This window comes from Bidens hawaiensis, unplaced genomic scaffold, assembly GCF_021521415.1.
Source record: "Bidens hawaiensis isolate Kalapana, Puna unplaced genomic scaffold, B.hawaiensis_p1.1 tig00028303_1, whole genome shotgun sequence".
Classification (NCBI taxonomy): Eukaryota; Viridiplantae; Streptophyta; class Magnoliopsida; order Asterales; family Asteraceae; genus Bidens; species Bidens hawaiensis.
The window spans coordinates 256,353-277,649 of record NW_027494620.1 but is presented as its reverse complement, the minus strand read 5'-3'; the positions used below and the strand labels follow the sequence as shown (position 1 = coordinate 277,649).

At 33.9% G+C, this 21,297-nt stretch overlaps 1 protein-coding gene and 1 non-coding gene across 2 annotated transcripts; one reads left to right on the top strand and one right to left on the bottom strand.

Annotated features, from left to right (window-relative positions):
* Window positions 1-5,381: 5,381 nt before the first annotated feature.
* Window positions 5,382-13,892, bottom strand: LOC143576804 (uncharacterized). Its single transcript, XM_077060825.1, has 5 exons — window positions 13,847-13,892; window positions 11,284-11,384; window positions 8,395-8,984; window positions 6,468-6,584; window positions 5,382-6,335 (listed from the first exon to the last, which is right to left on the bottom strand). Exons 2-5 carry the CDS (start codon window positions 11,378-11,380, stop codon window positions 5,520-5,522), a joined length of 1,620 nt encoding a protein of 539 aa, XP_076916940.1. The 5' UTR covers window positions 11,381-11,384; window positions 13,847-13,892; the 3' UTR covers window positions 5,382-5,519.
* A 3,337-nt stretch (window positions 13,893-17,229) lies between these two features.
* Window positions 17,230-17,301, top strand: TRNAG-UCC (transfer RNA glycine (anticodon UCC)). Its single transcript has one exon. It is a non-coding gene; the product is annotated as a tRNA-Gly (tRNA).
* Window positions 17,302-21,297: the final 3,996 nt, after the last annotated feature.

Below are 21,297 nucleotides of genomic sequence, written 5' to 3'. Positions count from 1 at the left end.
ATTTTTAATTTTAAACTCTTTTGACATGAACAATGTTTGATATTTTAACCGGTTAAAGAAGCTCACCTGTTTCGTATTTTTTATTTATATAAATCTAATATTAATAACTAATACAATATATTTTGTATTAAATAAATTAACATATTTATGATGATATTAATTCTATTAAACGAGAATGGAATTATTAAAAATTTAAAATGAAATATTAAAAAGAGAAATGTATTTAATATGAGATAGATGAGGGAAAATTTTGTAAGAATAAATATAGTGATAACATGTGGCATAAGAAAACCTTTATTTATTAATTAGTATAGATTTATTCACACTCTCTCAAATCTCATATAATTATAATGGATTTGGTACTGACTTAAGGGTCGGATTGCCCTTGAGCTCGAAGCGTAGCTCCAAGGTTTTCGTTTTGTAATGATTCCTTATATGTCGTCGAAATTTTGAGGGTTAGAATTGTAAATTTTAACCTCATATTTCACCATTTTCTTTACTTAGCTCAATGTTTTAGTATTTTACTATAAGTATATTGGGGTTGGTGTCCAAGTGACAGAGACTATAAGAGACATAGTCTCGAGCTCTGCATTTCAACTAAATAAGATAAAACGTATTAAGCTAGGTTAGCTTGATTAACATTGACTTCAAGCCCGAACTCAGCTTGGATTGACATAGCCCCCCCCCCCCCCCCCCCCCCCCGCAAATAGCCTTATGCGATCATCGAGTTTGTCACACTGAACAATCATTCAAAATAAGTAGGTAGATATGAGTTTAATTACATCTCTTCCTCACAAGAGAATGACATATTATCTACTCTATAAAAAAACTTTTTGTTCTATTTTTAAGTTTATAATCGGCCAATCATGTAATAAAATCTTGTTTCATGGCAAAGTCGGTATGGTGGCAAATTTGCGTTTGGGTCAAGATGCCCATTCCCTCGGGATTCAATTTTATTAAAGAAATGCTAGATCATGGCGACATGTACGGAGCTCAAAAGAACATAAAAAAACTCATTGACGTCATGTTTAAGACAACTTGTGGGAAATTATAATTGAAGAGAAATGATTTGATTTTAAAAAATAGAAAGCCTTCTCTATTCTTAAAGTAGTGGTGGAACTAAAGTACGAGTCTCATACATAACAAGGAGATCTAAACACAAAATTAAAGTTGGCTAGATGTTTTTTTTTTGTTTTTTTTTTGTTTTTGTGTAATCGTTGCGTACTTGTTATTTGCCACTCCTTGGCTCCTTTTTAAGGCTTGGCTTTTTGTGTGTGTGTGTTTTTTTATAACGTCGCCGTTAAAAACCTATATAAAATATAAATAAAGAAGTTTCATTACCTCATAAAACCTATAAAATATAATGTGTCAAAATAATATTTTATACTTTTATGTACCGGCAAAAAGGAAAAACGTACCGGCAAAGGACACATCACCATAAATTATTTCATTTTGCCGAAAGTTATTTTTTTTTAATTCTTATACTATAACCTAACACCACCTTTGTTTTTAAATATCTATGTTCATTTAGTAAGTTTTTACATCTATAGATTAATTTAAAAGCTTTTATTAGAGAAATATGTAAATTAAATTATAATAAAACTATTAATTATTAACCCGAGGTTTTAATGAGTCTTGATTAGTTGTTTATTTAAGAGAGCTCAAGATCAGTTATAAGCACTACGTCTAAAGATCGAGTGCGACTTGTTAATAACCTTTTAACTAGCTCGAGGTCGTTTATTAACCTTTTAAGCTCCAACCCATTTTATTTTCTAAGCCCGTTACCAGCTATTAGTCCATTACTGTCTAATTACCCAATAACAAAAACACTAAACCGCCTGTGGTGGTTCCCTTCGGTTGCCTATATTGATCCATGGGTCTTTCACTCTTTTGAACATATATAGTCCACTCTAACCATATGGTTCACTTGATTCTTTTTGGGTGCCCCAAACAAATACTAAAAATGGGCTCATAAATAAATATTTTCCATAGATCAACGATAATTGAGATACCAATAAACAAAACAAGGTTAAACAGATTGTGAGACTCTCTTAGCATTCTTTAAAGTGTAGTGTATTGATTGCTAATCGTCATATGTTCGTCTGGAATATGTTGCGATGTTTGATTATGTAGCCAACCAGTTGTTTTTTGGGTTAATTTACATGCATCAGGCTAAAAGTTTGTTGGGTTAAATGTGTATTGATTTGGTTAAACCTGTTATGTTATAACATATTTTGAAAAGAAATCCGACCCCTCTTTGGAATGGGCCCTAGACAGCGGCCCATCCTTGCCCCACCCTCCCCGCCGACCTTAACCACTATGTATAAAATACCATAGTTGTGCACTATTTAGTAACTTTGGATTTCATTACCAAACAAATAAACAAAAATCCAATCATTTGTGGATTGGAGGTGATGGCCTAGATGAAGTTGCGAGTGTCAAAAGCCTAAGTTACAACTTACAACAATATGAGCATGGTTCTTTTGTTAGTCAGTAAAAAGCAAGGACCAAATGTTACCCCAAATTTTTCATGGGGGGTTCACATGGATAAGGACTTCACATAGCCTTTGTTAGTTGTTACTACAACACTTACAATTATGATACACCATGCATTAAAGATATGTACTTTGGGCAGTAAATGTAGTTCCACCAATTAGGTTGTCATAGTGTTCAAGCATTTACTAGCTATAACAAAACCCATTGGAGATGGATTTAGTTAGGGTTTCAAATGTTTTGTTATAACTGAAAATAATGTTTACAAACAAAATAATCGAAATACGATATTCGACGTGCCTTTTTAGAAGACGCCTAAAAGCGAAGCAAAGTAATACACATGATTACGTTACAAGGTTTAAATCGATAATTAATTGTTTTGAAGACAATACTAAATTACGTTACCACAATAAGTAAAATTTTGTAACACTTAGAAAAGCTAAATAAATATAATAAATTTGCACAATCCAAATTGGTATATTTATATTTAGAGTTGTTTCATGTTTGTTAATTATTATGGCTTGTCAAAAATGTCTGAACTTTAGATACGTACACGTGATAGGAACCTTTCCATTTACTCGCTTTAAATTCGGAGGTGACATTCTTAATAAAAGCTTAAAGTTATTTAAGCATGATCATGTCCTAAAACTTTCTATAAATAGGTTGATATAAAATCAATTGCAAGGAAGTATAATTATGGAAACCATGTAATCGGTGGCGAAGCTTGGACGAGTTTGTCGAGGGGGGCGGACTCAAAATGTATTGAAAAATTCATAAACGAGGGGGGGGGGTTTCAATTTTTTGGTCGAAAACAGATAAAATTACACTACATATATAAATTTCCGGGCGAAAACGAGTATTCATTACATTACTATGCAAAAACCAGGGGCCCACCCCAGTCCTCTTAAGCTTCACCCTTGAATGCAATCACGTGCACTTTTTCCTTATAATTGTGATACATAATACGATTATGTAGCCTTTTATCCCACTCTGTTTCGAACTTCCCTTCCATTATCTCATACATTATGTAGTATGTACAAATATTTTGTGTTTTTATCACAGTTATATACTTTAAATTGATTCTTGATATTGGTTAGGAACATTCAAAGCAGTCTATGTGATATGGACCCGTGTGGAAGTATCCTTGACCTATAAGTAGGGGTGGCAATCTTGACTCATGGGTTAAATGAGTTGTATCAAAATGTATAAGATGTGTCAGAATGGGTCAAACCAAAAATAGAAAATGACTGAAACGGGTTAAAACGGGTTGACATTTCTCGGGTATTTTTTTTGAACGAGAAAAACGGAGGCAACTTTTTGTTATTTTTACTTTTTTACGTTTTTGATTTATATTCCGAGTTATAATTTTTTAATTATTTTTTTTGAATTTTTTGGTGAGGGGTTTTCAAATGGGTCAAAATGGGTTGAGATTTCAAAACTCACTTCAAAACCCCTCACCAAAAAATTAAATAAAAATAATTAAAAAATTATAACTCGAAATATAAATCAAAAACGTAAAAAGTAAAAATACCAAAAAGTTTCCTCCGTTTTTCTCGTTCCATTAAAAAAAACCCCGAGAAATGTCAACCCGTTTTGACCCGTTTCAATCATTTTGTTTTTTTAGTACCCATTCTGACCCATCTTATACATTTTGATACAACCCATTCAACCCATGGGTCAAGATTGCCACCCCTACCTATAAAGGGTACGATCGAGAAAGGCTGAGTTCATGACCTGTGAGAGATGTGTCAGGGGGTCGAAGTCGGAGGGAGAACTGATCAAGAGCTGAAAAACCTGTAATCATGAGGAAAAACCCAAAAGAAAAGGATGATGGCGGACTTTAGGTGGAAGTGCTGATTTTTAATCCAAAGGAATCGCTCACAATTGTGGTGAGATTTCTGGGGCACCCGTAGCCGTCAAAGAACCAAGCAACATGACGTTGGAAATCCCAACGACCAAAGTTAACTTCAGCCAACTAACTAGGGCCGTCTCTGAGAATTTAAATATCTCGGCCGCGCCAAAATAAAAAGGCCCAGAGGCCTTATCGAAATTTTTTTATCCGCTAATGTACATGGATGAAACTTTTATCGAGCAAGTTATTATAAGTAGAAACCATTCTTAGCATGTAATTATCTCATAAACCATTAGAAATAACCTTATTTTTAACACTAGAAACATATATATGAAATATGTGTATACAAAAGTTTGTGCCCCTAAAACTTATGTGTCTCGCCCAATGGTGTGGTTTGCACACCTCCGAGCTTCCCCTACAACTAACTACACTGCTTGATTGATCATGATGCCGATTGGGAAGTGGCTAACCTGACATAAGAGGACGAGGCAATGTTACTATGAAAAAGATGGTGTTTGGTATTAAGGGGGATATCGGAAGTTAATCTAATCCGAATTTGGGTTCCCATGAGAAAGAAACTGGTTTTGAGATACCCAAGGAAAGAACAAGTTAAGAAACTGGTTAGGAATTCATTTACACTCTGTTCCCAAATTCAATCGGTGAGGGAGAAGAAAAGAAAATAAAATAAAATAAAATTTTTGTTTTCGTTGTTTTCCTACTTTATTTTTCCTTTTTTTTCTTTCTATTTCTTTTCAATTTAGAAAGAAAACACATTCTTCCAACTAGCTATTTAATTTCATTGTTTTCCTTAAAACACAATTTTCTTTAAATTCCTTGTTTTTTCTTTCCATAAAAAAAACCTCAAAATAATGTTTTTCTTTCCTTCAATTTCATTTATTTTTCACTTTTAAATTAACTCTTGAACAGAGTGTTGATGGTTTAATTAAATAGTTAAGTTCTAATAAGGTTAAATTGGGTTTCTTCTTTTTACCCAAAAGAACCTACATTTAAACTTATTATAAACAAGCAACAAATAACTAAAAAGTTCAAATCATATGTTACCTAAAAGGTTCAAATCATTTGCTATTACAAACCAAGTTAGAAAGTAAAAGCCGTCTAAAACAATATCACAAACTTGTCTTTTACAAATCAAGATAAAACCCAAGCTGGTATTTTAATATTTGTAATGGGTTCGAGACCGGTACTCCGGTAACCCCACTGTAGAACGGTAATCACTTGCGCTTTCATCACGATAACTCGCCACACGGGACCCACCAGAAATACGGTACTCGGGTGCTTCAACCGCGGGCGGGTGATGGTATTCTCTGCCCGCAAGATGGTACTCAGGTGGTGGCACCGTGTAGACCGCTTCACGATACAAAGGCGGTGGTGGTTCTCTACCATACGATAGGTACGGGTCCCGCTCCCGTTCCCGCTCAACGACACGATAAGTGACAGGCTCGGGCACACGATCCCGCTCCCGGTCAACGACACGATAAGCGTGAGGCTCAGGTAAATAGTCTCGGTCACGATCAATGACACGGTCAACAACACGGTAAGTGTGAGGCTCGGGTAATCGGTCACGGACGTAAGGTGGGATATCTAGCGGTTCTCTCTCATAGGCGTATAACCTAACCGGAGACCCAACCGCAGGTTGTGGTGGCGGGAGGTATCTTGAAACGAGCGGCTCATGATCGTATACAACGGGTGGCTCACGATGATACACAGCGGGCGGACGGTCAAATTCGGGGTACCTTCTTTTTTCTCTAGCAGGTGGAGACCGAGAACGAGGGCGTCTTTCTTCATCCCGGGCCCACCTTTTACGTTTCTCACTAATCCGAGACGCGCGTCGATCATCAGGTCGAGTTCTACGAGTTTCCTCGGCCCGGGTTCGGCGAGGTTCAACAGGTTGGGCTCTACGGGATTTGACCTTAGATCGCGGACGGGACCCACGGCCCATTTCCTTAAAAAGTTTGCATATCTTCTTCACCTGTCACATATAGAATTGTAAATCATGTAATTGAAGAACATTTAACTAAAAGAAAAACATATATTCCAAAAATTGCGATTTATAACATTTAGAACATATATGAGAAAGTACATAAAAGTAAATAAGTCAAACCTGCTCTGGTTTCAGGAGACCTTCGAATTTATTGCGACTGTAGTAGTTTTCCTTAAGGACGCTTTTAAACATCTCCTCGGCCAATGGCAAGCAATCATCAAGAACAGTAAACCGAACCTAAACATATGAATCAAGAATGATTCATTTATGATTAGCAAGCAAATATTATTTTTTTACTGTGTTTACTTGCACGAGTTAACTATATAAATTTACATAATAATGGTGTGACTGTGAGTTAGTGAAAAGGCAAAAACTGAAATCAAGTACGAACAAATACGCAACTTATAAGGTAAACTGAAGCAGCATAATGAAAGCGTATAAAAAACATACGGAAGAACAGAAATTTAGTAAAACGATAGTCATAGAATAATTTCCACTTTCACAAGCGTTCAAACATGACATATGTACAACGATGATGGTGAAAAGAAAAATAAAAGATACATAACATAGTGTTTCACCTAAATTAGTAAAATTGAAATGAAATTCACAGCGAGGAAGCTCTCATGTGATGGTTACCCCTTAAGTAAACCCCACATCAAGAAAGAAATAATTTTATTATAACTTTTGTAATCATACTTGACAAACTAACATTAAGATCCTATTATAACAAGAAAACTTCTTATATATAAAAGCTGAAATTTTGTAGTATCATAAAAACAGAAAGTCAGATAAAAATAAATAAATAATACCGATTCTTTAACAAAATGTTCATGTTTAAGTTGTCAACAACTAAAAATAATAAATTATGTTTCATATGTATCAACTAACATAACTTAATAAAGAAAAGACACCCAACAAATAATTAAGTAGCAGCAGGGGGTTAGCACATCACCGAATTAACTGGACCGAACAATTAAAATGGTTTGGTTAAACCATTTTGTAAAAAGCCAAATATTATGATTCAGTTTTGGTGGGTGGCCTAACCCATTGACCATAAATCGAACCAATATTCTGCAAATTTATTTTAAGATGTTTTCATAACTTTACGCAATGAACATTTTAAGTTAATAAATTGTTAACTAAAAAGTTTAGAACTTTTAGGCCAACTCATTTTTTTGTTATTAACGGAAAACCAAACCGACCCTATATGTAAAACCAATAACCGAAAATAGTTCTTAAAATCATGTATCCAAAGTTTGTGTCAAAAACTGACCCAAACCAACCCATAGTACATATAAGTACAATGATATGGTGATTTAGCGACGAAACATTTTGTTTGAAATAAAATTATGCTCAGGTTGCAAATTAATCAGTTAATAAACAACAAATTTCTATGATGTGTGTCAGGTAGGGGTGTGTGTGGTACGATTTTGGGCTAAAACCAAACCGAAAACCAAACTTTTGGTTTTTTGTTTGTTCAGAACCGTTGTTTGGTTTCGGTTTTTTTGGTTTTGACTTTTGAGTTTTCGGTTTTTGGGTTCAATTCGATTTTGGATTTGGTTTTTTCAGTTTTGCCAATCGGGCTAGTAATTTTCAAGCCAAAGAAACTTGACCCATGGTATTTTGAAAACAAGCCTAATACTTTTTTGAAAAAACAAAAATAAGTAAATATAATGTTATACATTTTGATCTAGAATAATAAGAGCAAATAAAGATACTTACATTTAAAATGATTTAATCTCCTCTAAAATCCACAAAACATAACCGGTTACAGTAAAATTGAAAAAAAATAAAAATCATCCAAGTTTAAACATAAACGATTCAAAATCGTTTTTTTTGGCTTTTCACAAAACACAAAACCGAACCTCGTTTTCTAATTCGGTTTGGTTTTTCGGTTTAGAGTTGGTTTTTTGGGTTTGTGCACACTCCTAATGTCACGTATAATAGTCATCATAGCACAAGTTCATAAATCAATAAAAAAAGATATTAATAATAACAATAAAAATAATAATAATAGCAGAAGGGATATATAAATATGAATACTAACTTGAGATGGGAACTCTGACTTGAAAGCCTTCGGTTCAATGTTATAACCTCCGGGACCCGCAGCTTTAAAAATCCCATACATCAACCTCAAATCAACATCAAAGAGAAACAGCCTCATTCCCCTATAAATCTTTAGCACTTGATCTTTCTTACTTTCAGGTAATCCAAGAATCTTGTAACGAAAGCAGTCAGCTTTTGTTTTGGAACTACACATGAACACCATACCCATGGTTTCAACTCTCTTTGAACTCTTCTTTCTTCTAGAAGATTCTATCTTCTCTCCGTTAGTAGTACCAAAATCCTCATTCTTTTCATTCTTCTTTTTGCTTGTATTTGTAGTGTTTTTTTCTTTACTCTTTAAATTCTCACTTGATTTTTTATCACTTTTGGGTTCTTCAACTTTTTCCGCATCTTTCTTGACGGTGTTTTCTTTAATGGTTTCAACCTTTTCTTTAGTGTTTGCTACAACTACATTTTCACCATCATTTACCTTTTCTTCTTCGAGTTCTTCATCATCTTCTTCCTCCTCGTCCTCTTCATCTTCATCTCCTTCATCTTCAAACTCATCATCATCTTCTTCTTCCATAGTGTCTAGTTCCAAAAGAAAAGCACTGTTTTTTCAAAGTTTGTAACTAATATATGTTAGTCGTACATATAGTGTTTGATTTTATGTCGTTAGTTATGGCCAACGAGCCCAAGAATAGACGTCTATAGGGTTCCACTGCTATGTTATATACTGAGGGTTTCCTCAACAATGTTAATTAATCATATATATTTTCTTGTTCACTTGACAGGTCACAAAGCAACTTAGCTCTCTGTACAAACCCTAACCGCAACCACTTCCAAGAACTAAATCTAATCCTTGTCGCGTTCGCCGTCACTGTCCATCAACTCGGTACAGTCGACTCGTCATCGTTCATTGGCCGGACTAGGAATGAGAAACCAACCAAATCGGTACGGTATTTGGTTTATACTATCACTCACTTTTGGTTTTGGTATGTTTCAATAAGGTATCGGTTTCGAGCTCATCCATAGGCCAAACATTATTCGTTGATTTAATGTTCCAAAGTATTGTTCACGGCCATTTATTGTTCTAGTTTCTGAAGTGCTAAGCTCAATACCCTATGGAGGATTATGTTGCCTAATCTCGCCTCTAGCTTATGTCACGCGCCAACCTTGATTCCTACCTGATTCTCAGGGATGTGAAGACAACTCTAGCTCACTAAGGATGGCGACTGACTATGGAAGACGAGATAAGGTCTATCTCAGGACACCATATATGGGATCTTTAAACGCTTCCCCATGAAACGCATTGTAGGTTGTCGTTTGGTGTTCGGGATTAAGCACACTCGCGACCATTTTTACATAGCCTGAAAGCCCTACTAGTTGCTAAGGGTTATTCTCAAGCATATGATATTGGTTGTGATGAGATTTCCCCCCATTTGCCAAAATATCGTTGATACACATTTGTATTGCTCTCGCCACCATTAACCACGGGCCACTCTACCGGTTAATGTTAAGAACGCCTTTCTTAATGGTGTTCTTGAAGAGGAAGCGTATATGAAGTAGCCACCAGGGTTCAGGGTTCCTTGTTGAAGAGCATGCATCAAAAGCAAATATACATATTATGATTTTCCTTATATGGTCTTGAGTAGTCTCCCAATGCATGATTTGGTCAATTCTCTAGCATTATGGGAGAGTTCGAGATGGTCCATAGTGCATATGATCACTGCGTATTCATGCATATTCCTCAGACATTGTCAAGGCCGAAAATTTATTATAGGCGAGACCATACTTAAAAGGGAATGAGGAGGCCGAGATTATTGAGCTCAAGCAGTTTAGTCTTAGTTTCGATACTTCCTTGGCATGGAAATATCTCGTTCTCCACAAGGAATACTTCTCTCTCAACGGAAGTATATCCTTGACATGTTGGCTGAGTGTGGCTTACGTGATTGCAAGTCGGTTGATACCCAAAGGCAAAGGCTTCCTGTGGGAAGCTGCTTCAAGATGATAGTAACCCTGAGCAAGCAGAGAATTGGTTGGGAAGTTCCACTATTTGTCAATTACATAACCGAATATTCCTTTTTTTATAGTGTCCTAAGTCAGTTCATAGTCACACAATACCGCTCTTCGTGTTTGGGGTATCTCAAGACCACACTAGATCTAAGAATCTTGTATTCTAATCAGAGTCATTCTCGTGTGAGTGCTATTACAGAATACGAAGATGGGCAGACATCAAGAGTCTCATACGCATATTGCGCAGGTCGTCCTATCGCTTAATGATCTACGACTAAGTATTATGTGTTTGTTGTAGAGAAGTATTTTTTTTTCTGGAGGAGTCAGAAGCAACAAACGATATCTATATCAAGTGTCGACTAGATGGAGTGTCGAGTCAGAGTATAAAGCCACGTCAGATGTAACATTAGAGATTCAATGTGTTTGTCTTATTCTCAAAGAACTCAAGGTCTTATATTTAACAACTTGATGTGGTTATATTGTGGCAGTCAATCAGCTAATAAAGCATATTGAGGTTGTAGCATATTGCCATCTAATATATTCAGTCAATTAATGTTTAATTTATGTCCACACGATTCACATATTTAATCGTGTTATGTTAAGACAACCTTTTAACTTGCGAATATCCTCACTAAGACTTTTCAAAAAACTCAGAATTGAATGTATTCGTAACAAGTCGGGCATGATTAACACCTATGCTCTAACATAGGAGGATTGTGAGTTGTATATATTTTATTTTATTTTATCATTTATTAGTTTATCGCCCATGAACCCAAGACGTTTCTAGAGTTCCACTTGTATGTTGAGATTCAAATATATTAACTATTTCACTTTACAATATACTTATTATATAGTCAATTAAAAAATGGCATACTTGATAAATTCAATGCAGCTTTATCCTTTTCAACTGCATCCTCTCCGTGACTTAATTCAGTTTTAGAAGCTCCGTCTTTCACGTTAGGATCAACCATCCTTCTGCAAAAATGCAACAGCATCATAAAACTATATCTGGTTCAAATGCTAACCATAAAAAACAGCTCAAAAACACAAAAAGAATTCCCAAATTTCCAAATTCAACCTAACTCATGAAACATTATAATCTGCTTGAATGGTTAATTCTCTCCATACATTTGTCAAATATAATCTGCTTCTACAAGTTTAGTTTTTGCCTAATGATCTAGAAGCAGCATACATATTACAAGCACAAAATATGCAGCTCGCCATATAACAAAAATTATAATCAAATTTGAAGCAAAACATATATTACAAGCACAAAAAATGCAGCTCTCAAATTTGGAGGAAGCATGAACTGAAACATGAAATTCATGTATCAGTAATCACAAATACCAATAGATCCCCAATATTAAATTGAACATGTAGAAACTCTTCGCACTAATTAAATAACATGATTCAAAAAGTCCGACAAAACGATCAAATTAATACCTACAAATCACATTAAATATCCTGATTTTGTTTCGAAATACAACACGCGAACAGAAACCCACTAACTAAATAACATTGATTCACTGAAACCGACAAAACAATCAAATTAATACCTATAGATCACATTAAACATCCTCATTTTGTTCCGAAATACAGCAAGGGAACACAAATCCACTAACTAAATATCAATGATTCACTGAAACCGACAAAAATAAGATCACATTAAATATCTTGATTTTGTTCCAAAACACAACACGCGAACACAGCCCGGAGCTCTAACTAAACCTCTCAAACAAATTGAATCAAAGAAATAGGATACACAATTAATGAAAATAATCGAGCTCAGCTTCGTTAAGCCTTTTCTCAAAATATATAAAATAATTACAAAACTAGATAAATTAATTAATAAATAACAAGCAAACCGAGCTCGAGCCTGAAAATACGACAAACGAGCTCGAGCTCTCATACGTCAAAACGAGCCAAGTCGAGCTCAAGCTCGGCTCGTTTACAACCCTAACAGTGTCACAGCATATACAAGGTATTATTATCTAAAAGTAGAAATCCCTTATGAACACTAGTTTTGTAACTATAGAAAGAACTCCAAAATTTCCAAATTCACCACAAACTCATGAGACATTGTTTATCACAGCTTACAAGCAACTTAAATGGTTAATCCTCTCTACATTTCTGCCTAATGATAAAAAAAAAGCATACAAATTACAAGCACAAAAAATGTAGCTCACAAGATAACAGAATTTTGCGATTATAATCAAATTCGGAGCAAAACATAAACAGAAACTTAAAATTCATGTATCAATTATCACAGATACCAACAAATCCCGAATATTAAACCGTACATTTAGTAACTCTTCGCCTAACTAAATAGCATTAATTCACTGAACCAACAAAACCACCAAATTAATACCTATAGATCACAATACATATCCTGATTTTGTTCCGAAACACAAACCCAATCCCTAACCAAACATCTCAAACAAATTGAATAAAAAGAGAATACATGTGAATTTCGAGCTTGAAAACTCTTGTAAGTCATAAACGATCCGAGCTCGAACCTAGTCAAGCTCAGGTTCAGCTCACAAGACAACAAAATTTAGCAATTATAATCAAATTTAGAGCAAAACATTAACAGAAACTTGTAATCCATCCATCAATTAGCACAAATCCCATCTAAATCCCCAAATTTTGACTCAACATGTAAAATTCTCCACACTAAATAAATCAATCGATTCACTGAATCCGATGTGAAATCAAAGCAAAACGATCAAATTAATGCCCATAAATCACATTAAATATCCTGATTTTGTTCCGAAACACACATCACGCAATATACAAACCCTAACCCAAACTAAATCTCTCGAACAAACTGAATCAAATAAAGGAAATACATAAATAGTAATAATCGAACTGAGCTCAGCTTCGTCAAGTTTTTTCTCAAAATATATAAAACAACTATTGTATATAAAATAATTCATAAATAACTAACAAACCGAGCTCGAGCTTGATAAAATAACTCACGAACCAAGCTCGCGCTTTAGAAAAATAGCTCGAGCTCTCGTAAGTCAAAACGAGCCGCTCGAGCTCAAGCTCAGCCACAGGATAACTGAATTATGCAATTATAATCAAATTTAGAGCAAAACTAAAACAGAAACTTGAAATTCATGTATCAATTAGCACAAATACCAACAAATCCCCAAAATTCAACTCTTAAATCCAATCGATTCACTGAATCACATGTAAAATCAAAGCAAAACGATCAAATTAATGCCTATAAATCACATTAAATATCCTGATTTTGTTCCGATACACACATCACGCAATACACAAACCCTAACCACAACTAAACCTCTCGAATAAACTGAATCGGAGAAATAGAGTACATAATTACAAAATTAATAATAATCAACAACGAGCTGCAACAGCTAATTTTGATTACTCGTGAATAATTGAAACTGAATTTGATGCGATGAAATTACCTGCAATTGCGAACAGAATCGGGAAAGAGGAATAATAATATTGTTGGAAGGCGTTGTTTTGTGATGACACACTGTTTATATATATATATATATATATATATATATATATATATATATATATATATATATGTTTATATGAAGTTATGAACGTACTTTGCTGAGCGTGGGCTTGTTAGAATTTGGTCTTGGGCTTATCAAGCCTATTTACGATAGGTTCTTGTTTATATTAATTAATTAATAATAATGACTAGGTAACAAAATTTGTCGTCTGGCGGCGGTGTAAAGACGTGAATTCGGTTTGCATTAGTTGAGTTCGTCATGATACCGACATTAAATCAAAATTTCGGTTGGCGAAACTTAAACTTTATAACGGTTGGTTGACGAGAATTTGGTTGATATCAGATAGGTTCGTTACATTACCGAAAATAGACCCAGTTAATAAATTTAGTTAACGTATTTAAAAAAATATGTATAAAAAGAAAATAAAGTATTCAAAAAATTAAATAGGACAACCACCACTTTTTTACTTATGTATACATGCAAGGGCTTCGCTTAAACCAAAATAAAGAAAGACGTTGAATAAAAGAACAAAAAAATGTTTTCAAATCAAACAAAATAAAAATAAAAATGTGGCCCAATCATCCGACGCCAAGTGGACCAATGGCTAAACCTGGGTTATGGCAACGGAAGTAAACATAAATATATATTTGTCACCGATCAAACACAAAAAAACTAACATACTAAAAAAAACCAGCATGTTGCAATGGGTAACCAACGCGTATTCAGAAGGTCTTGGGTTACCTCACCGGAAGTAAACAGTTAGAAAAAATAAATATAACACAGCTTCTGTGTTCACGCAAACAGACAGGCTTTCATAAAGACAAACCACTTATTATAAATTCATACATAAAGACAAACCACTTATTATAAATTCATATACGAATTTTTCTAACAATAATTCATATATATGGTGAATCAAATAGATTAATAAAGCAAAGTAAGTTTAGTGAAGAAATATGGAAATAGCATATACATTAAAAACTAAAGGATTATCTGTCAGCAGTTAGCCAAACTTATGAAGTATTTTCTAGTAGGCCCAATTTTTAACTTATTTTCTTACAGCATTCTTAGGCTAACGGAAAGCTAACTCCGTTAGTTTTTGGCTAACTGAACCGCTTATGTGTCAAAAAATTAATTTTTAATTATGGATAAACCACCACCAATTGTGACCATCTATCATTCATCGTCGACCCGCCACCAGCATCACTCCGTCAAACCACCACCATCACTTCGTTGGCCCACCACAACCTAGCCTATGAACCATCAATGGAAACACCACAATCTCCGGCCACCACCGCCATGCTGACAACACCTATTGAAGAACACACATGCGAATCGATTTTCTGATCGTCAAAGAACATAAATGCAAATAGCCCTCCGTATCTTGTACCCCGCCCACCTTGATGAATCCAACCGTAAAATCCCACAAATCTAGTTTCGAGATGCATGAAAGGATGCTCGATAAAATGAAAATGAACGACGACGGTGGGGTGACTTGGACTCTTAGGTTGTAGAAGTAGTGGGTGGTCGGCAGTCGCGGACCAGGATTTTTTTGCTAATGGGGTCCCAATTTTTTCGGTTTACAATATTTTTGGGTCGGTCATTATTCGGGTCGGCTCGAGGCGAGGAACATATAATAAAACACGGAAATATGGTGTCATTGGAAACGAGTAAGTAGAAAGAATCTAGATTAAAACTAGATAGAACATAGACTTTTAATTCATACCCGAAAAAACATAAACGTAAGTTATATATATGGTCTTACATACATGACCAAAACACAAAAAACTAACTCTAACGCAAATAAATGATTATTTATAATATACATACACAAGATATATAATAAAAGAATATGCAAAACCCATGTTATTATATATGTTGCATGGTGAATGGGTATATGGGAGAAATTAACGAAAAACACAAATACCCTAACTAAATAACTAATATTGACTATGATATAAAAAACCCAGCAAAAACAGAGTATAGTGAAACTTGAACCTACAACCTCCCAAAGGAAAAACAAAAGACTTTCAACTAGACCATTTCAACCTTAATAGTACGGGTTCCAAGTATTAATTTTTATGGGGTCTTTACACAATTTAATATACCATTTCTTAATAATTTAAAACAAAAACATTGGTGTACTGGGACCCCGATCAAACCTATGTGGGTCTGCCCCTGGTGGTCGGGTAATGTTGTTGGGGGTGGTGGGGTTTTCACCAAGAAGATGAACATGGAGGTGTGTGGGTGTAAATTGAATATATATATATAGTAGTCCAGTCAGCAAAAATATAAATTATAAATTAAGTTTTATGACATGTAAGCAGTCCAGTTGGTTTGGGATTGTTGAAGGAAAATATGTTGAAAGTTGAGATTACCATAAAATATTTCTTACGTTGGGCTTACATGCCGGCTTACTTCCAGAATACCCGTCATGATCTTTATTTGTTGATATTGGGTCACCATGATCGGAATTTAGTAGTTAATTTATTTTGATTCATGACGTTTTAAGCAAGTATTTTTTAACATAACACATACAACTATCTTTTCCATATCAATGTATTCAAGAGTTTTAAAAAATGATTCTCCAACTTTTCTTTTGATGAATCGTTGATTGTTCCATTGCGTCATTCATATTTCTTTTTCTAAATTAAATAAAAGTCATTAACTTATTAGAATCATTTGGAGGTACGTGGGTCCATTTCCTGTGATCGCACAAGTAGACAAGGTTTCTAATCGTCACATAATGATCGACATCGTGTGCATTGACATATTGAAATACACTAAAACAAACCGATTTATGGCTCAAAATTAACATTGAGCATAAGTTAAACAAACCATTGAATATAAGAAAATTGGGCCTAATTCGTAAAACATGGGCTTAAAAGATAATAGATAAAAATATTAGGCTTAATTCAAGTAATTTTATGATGTTCAGTTTTGAAAGTTTATGGAGGGCAATCATAAAATGTTATGGGGTGCGATCAAGATTTTACCAAGTATATGATACTAGACTAGTGATTTTTAAGGTAGGCAATCGTTAAGGCGTCAACCGCCCTGTTTCTCCAACAGTGAGTCCACAATTGTATATTTTCATGATTCATGACGAACACACCAAACTGTTAAAAAAACATGTACGTATTTAATATCGATACGTAACACAAGCATGCAATGAAAAACATTAAAGTTAAAAAACGGTTTACGCTTGTAAATTGAACCATTTCTGATTGCGAGTTTAAATATTATTAAATAGACCGACAACCACCTAAGCCGTACTTATTTATCAAAGTTTTCAGTTTGTAACTCGAATTAATAACAACGTTGCGTTTGTAATCCAACGGTTAGGATAATTTCCTTCCAAGTAATAGACCTGGGTTCGACTCCCGGCAAACGCAATTTTTTTTTAATATTTATGAACGGCACACTTGATGTTTTAGTTAGTTATAAGTTGATTGTGTGCTAATTTGAAATTGGTACTAGTCAATCTGTCGTAACTCAGAGACAACTTATCTCGTTTAATCTTTCATTAACATTTGATATTTTTGAACGACACATTTGATGTTTTATATAGTTGATGTTGAGTGTGTGCTAATACATCTAAGTCTTCCACATTGGTACTAGTCAACATGTCGTAACTCAGAGAGTAAGAGACAACTTATCTCGTTTAATCTTCCATTAACATTTGATATTTTTGAACGACACATTTGATGTTTTAATTAGTTGATGTTGATTGTGTGCTAATACATCTAACTCTTCCAAATTGGTACTAGTCAGCATGTCATAACTCAGAGAGTAAGAGACAACTTATCTCGTTTAATCTTTCATTAACATTTGATATTTTTAAACGGCTCATTTGATGTTTTAATTAGTTGATTGTGTGCTAATACATGTTAATTAGAAGAATTCCATGATTCATTCCTTCCATATACATCCATATAAATAACAAGGGAAAATAACAAACCTAAGGCTAATTTAGGAGGTGATACAGAGATAGCTATACACATGCTAATTGACAGCTATACATAAATATTATACATAAATACACGTTGACTAATAATTAAGTCTTCCAAATTGGTATCATGTTTATATCTTGGATGATTATATCCACTGATAGCAGCAAGTTATTGGAAATATATCTTAATTTTAAAGAGACAGAACAAAATTACGGGGGATTTGAAGTTGAGGTATTTGTAGGTCATTTAAAAGAATAGTTTACGAACATAAATGACCATACGTAAAAGATCACAAACACACATAAACGAACAAATATAAACATATTATGGTGATATAATTTGTAAAATAAAAATAATATTTAATTATTTTCTATACTTATGTAAATTAACGTAAACGGACATAAACAAACGAACGTTCGCGAACATAAATAAACGAACGAAGCATGTGTTCATGTTCGTTCGTCAAAATAAATGAGCATAAACTTTTTGTTCATGTTCGTCTAACGAACTTCTCGACGAATGGTTTATGAACACTTCACTGAATATTCGGTTCGCTTACAGGCCTAGATATTTGACTGGTGTTCAACTTTTCAAAATTTTTCGTCTTACATTTTGGCATCAAGGAACTTGGCTTGTTTATCTTGAAAGGTTATTTTCTAATCTAAAATACTTATTTTATTTCCTTGTTCGAGTTATCTCGTTACCTTTTTTTTTATTTGATCCAATCTTCCTGTTAGAAAAGGTATAAGAGTAAATGCAAACAAATATTCCATTAAATATATAAAAGAGGAAATACTGGTTGTTTAGGTAAGTATTTAAAGGGTATAATATTAGTATTAAGGGCATTAAATTGAGAGTTTCACAACATTTATATGTTTATATGTATATATATACACATACATGTATGTAGTATGCATAACAAGTAAAATCATAGAACAAAGATGAGGAATATTCAAAAAACTTTGATTCTATTCATGATTGCCATCATTTCATCTGGTTAGATAATTTATTTATTTTTACTTTTTTTGTATTTAATTATGTTTCAACGTCTTGTATTCATCTAATATTTGGTCATTGAATTATTTGTTAAGGGATGTGGTTGGAAACAATGGCGGATCAAGGACGTTATGATATTGTAGGATGTAAGACAATAGATGATTGTTTCATGCTTAACAAAGGTTGTGCGCCTTGTCTTTCTATAGGCGGAACATGTGTTCCTGATTGTCCTGGCCCTCAAAGACATTATGATATTATAGGATGCAAGACAATAGATGATTGTTTCATGCTTAATAAAGGTTGTGCGCCTTGTCTTTCTATAGGCGGAACATGTGTTCGTGATTGTCCTGGCCCCAAGAACTAAAATCACGTAAAGGGTTATGATTTTGATGAAGAATCAAGTCGCCCCTAAAGTCTTTATGATTATTATGTAAGAAAATTTATAACAAGAATTGTTGTTACCTTTTTTTAAGTATCCAAGATGAATGCAATATTTCCTTTTATATTAAAAATGTTAATTTTCTCTTAACAGGCTTCTATCATTTGTGACAAAAAAAAATATTGTGAGATATAACTTGAATAATATTTCGAATTCTATATATATTCCGACTATAAAGGGTTAAAAGGAATAAAATGTTTTAATTAGCTTAATGTTGATTGTGTGCTAATACATTTAACTCTTCAAAACTTGTATAATGTAATTGTTTATATCTTGATGATGAAATCGACATATAGTAACACCTTTTTGAACCTTTCTTTACTTTTTTCAAATTCATATATTCATACAAATTTAACTACCCTTCAAATCATACATACTTTGCACACTTACCTTTTATACTTACCTTAACCAACCAAGAGTATGTTCATAGTTCTCCGTCTATTCCTATACTCAAGGTCGTGAACACACACAAGGTCCGCCGTCCTTACATATGTCTACCATTCATGGTACGTATAAGATTCACGGTCCTTCCCTATACCAACATACATTAACAACACGTACAATGGCCACCATCCTTACCTATGCGGACACATACAACTAAAGCACATACAAGGTTCGTTGTCCTAGCCTGTGATGACACATACACCATATCATGTATGAGGTCGCATACAAGGTTCGTTGTCCTTAACTATACTCTAAGTAGCACGAGAACGGGTACGGGACCAGGATATGGGGACGTTATAGGTACGGGAAACGACAAAAATAAAAAAATTAAGATATGGGTATGGCAAGGATACGGTAAAAAAATATAAAAAAATACAAATATATTTTAAACATATTCCAAAATAAATATATATTGTTTATAAATTGAATACGTTACTTTAAAACTTATGGTTACAAATAAAATACACAAACGTAGAGATAATAGATTGAAGAATAAACATTTTTATTAAAAGTTAAATGTTTTAGGTAGTAGATGTAAACAAGTGAAACATTAGGGGTTAAATGTTTAAAAAACCAACATTTTTAAAAATTATTGTTAGTACCCTATACCCAAAAACGTTTTTTTTAATTTACAAATAAAGTAATTAATTATTAAATTTGCTTTTTATGTTTAACAAAAGTGAGTGGTTAGTTAAAAGTAATATATAATTAGAAAGAGAAAAGACAACAATAATTTATTGGTTTTACTACTCCCAATGCATATCATCTTCTACCTACACACTTTCACCCAAAACATCTGTTTAGACTATTCCCCTCAACAATCTCGCAATCTCAATCTCATATTATAAAATTTATTTCTTTATCCTCAATCTATATAATTTAATACACTCCAATCTTTTACACACATTCACAACCCATCCCAACTTAAAAAAAATATTTTTTTAACAAAATCCGTTTTAAATAAAATTTATGTCGGAATGTTCATAATTTTTTTTAAGAAATATCGTGTATTTAATTATTTTTTTTAGTTCGAATATTAAAAGTTAATTGAATAATTAAGTTATTGGGGGTTAGTTTGGATTGCAATCTGGGTTTGCGATTGCAATCTAGGTTTGCTCTGCCAACCCAGATTGTCAATCTAGATTGCTTTATTTTCTTTTTCAATTTTTTTAACATTGAGCCCACCAATCTAATTATGAGATTGCCAATAGGAGTAGTCTTACCTTGCTGGCGACCGGAAGAAAATGTAAATGAACATTCAGATGTAAGTTTCCAAATTAAATGTAAGTTTACACATAAAACCCTAATTTTAATAGGAAACGTCCCAGAACTCCGATTGATCCGTACCCAATTATCGGAATCGTTCGGGAAATGTTTCCCTGGCGTTTCGCCGGCGTTTCCGTCCCCAGATAGTCCCCGGGACGGGGACTCACACCTTTCCGGCGTTTCCGTGCAACATAGACTATACTACTCATCACATCTACAACACGTATAAGGACCACACTCCCTACCTATACTAACATAACACCTCTATTGTGACATCTGCCCGATCCGACCCG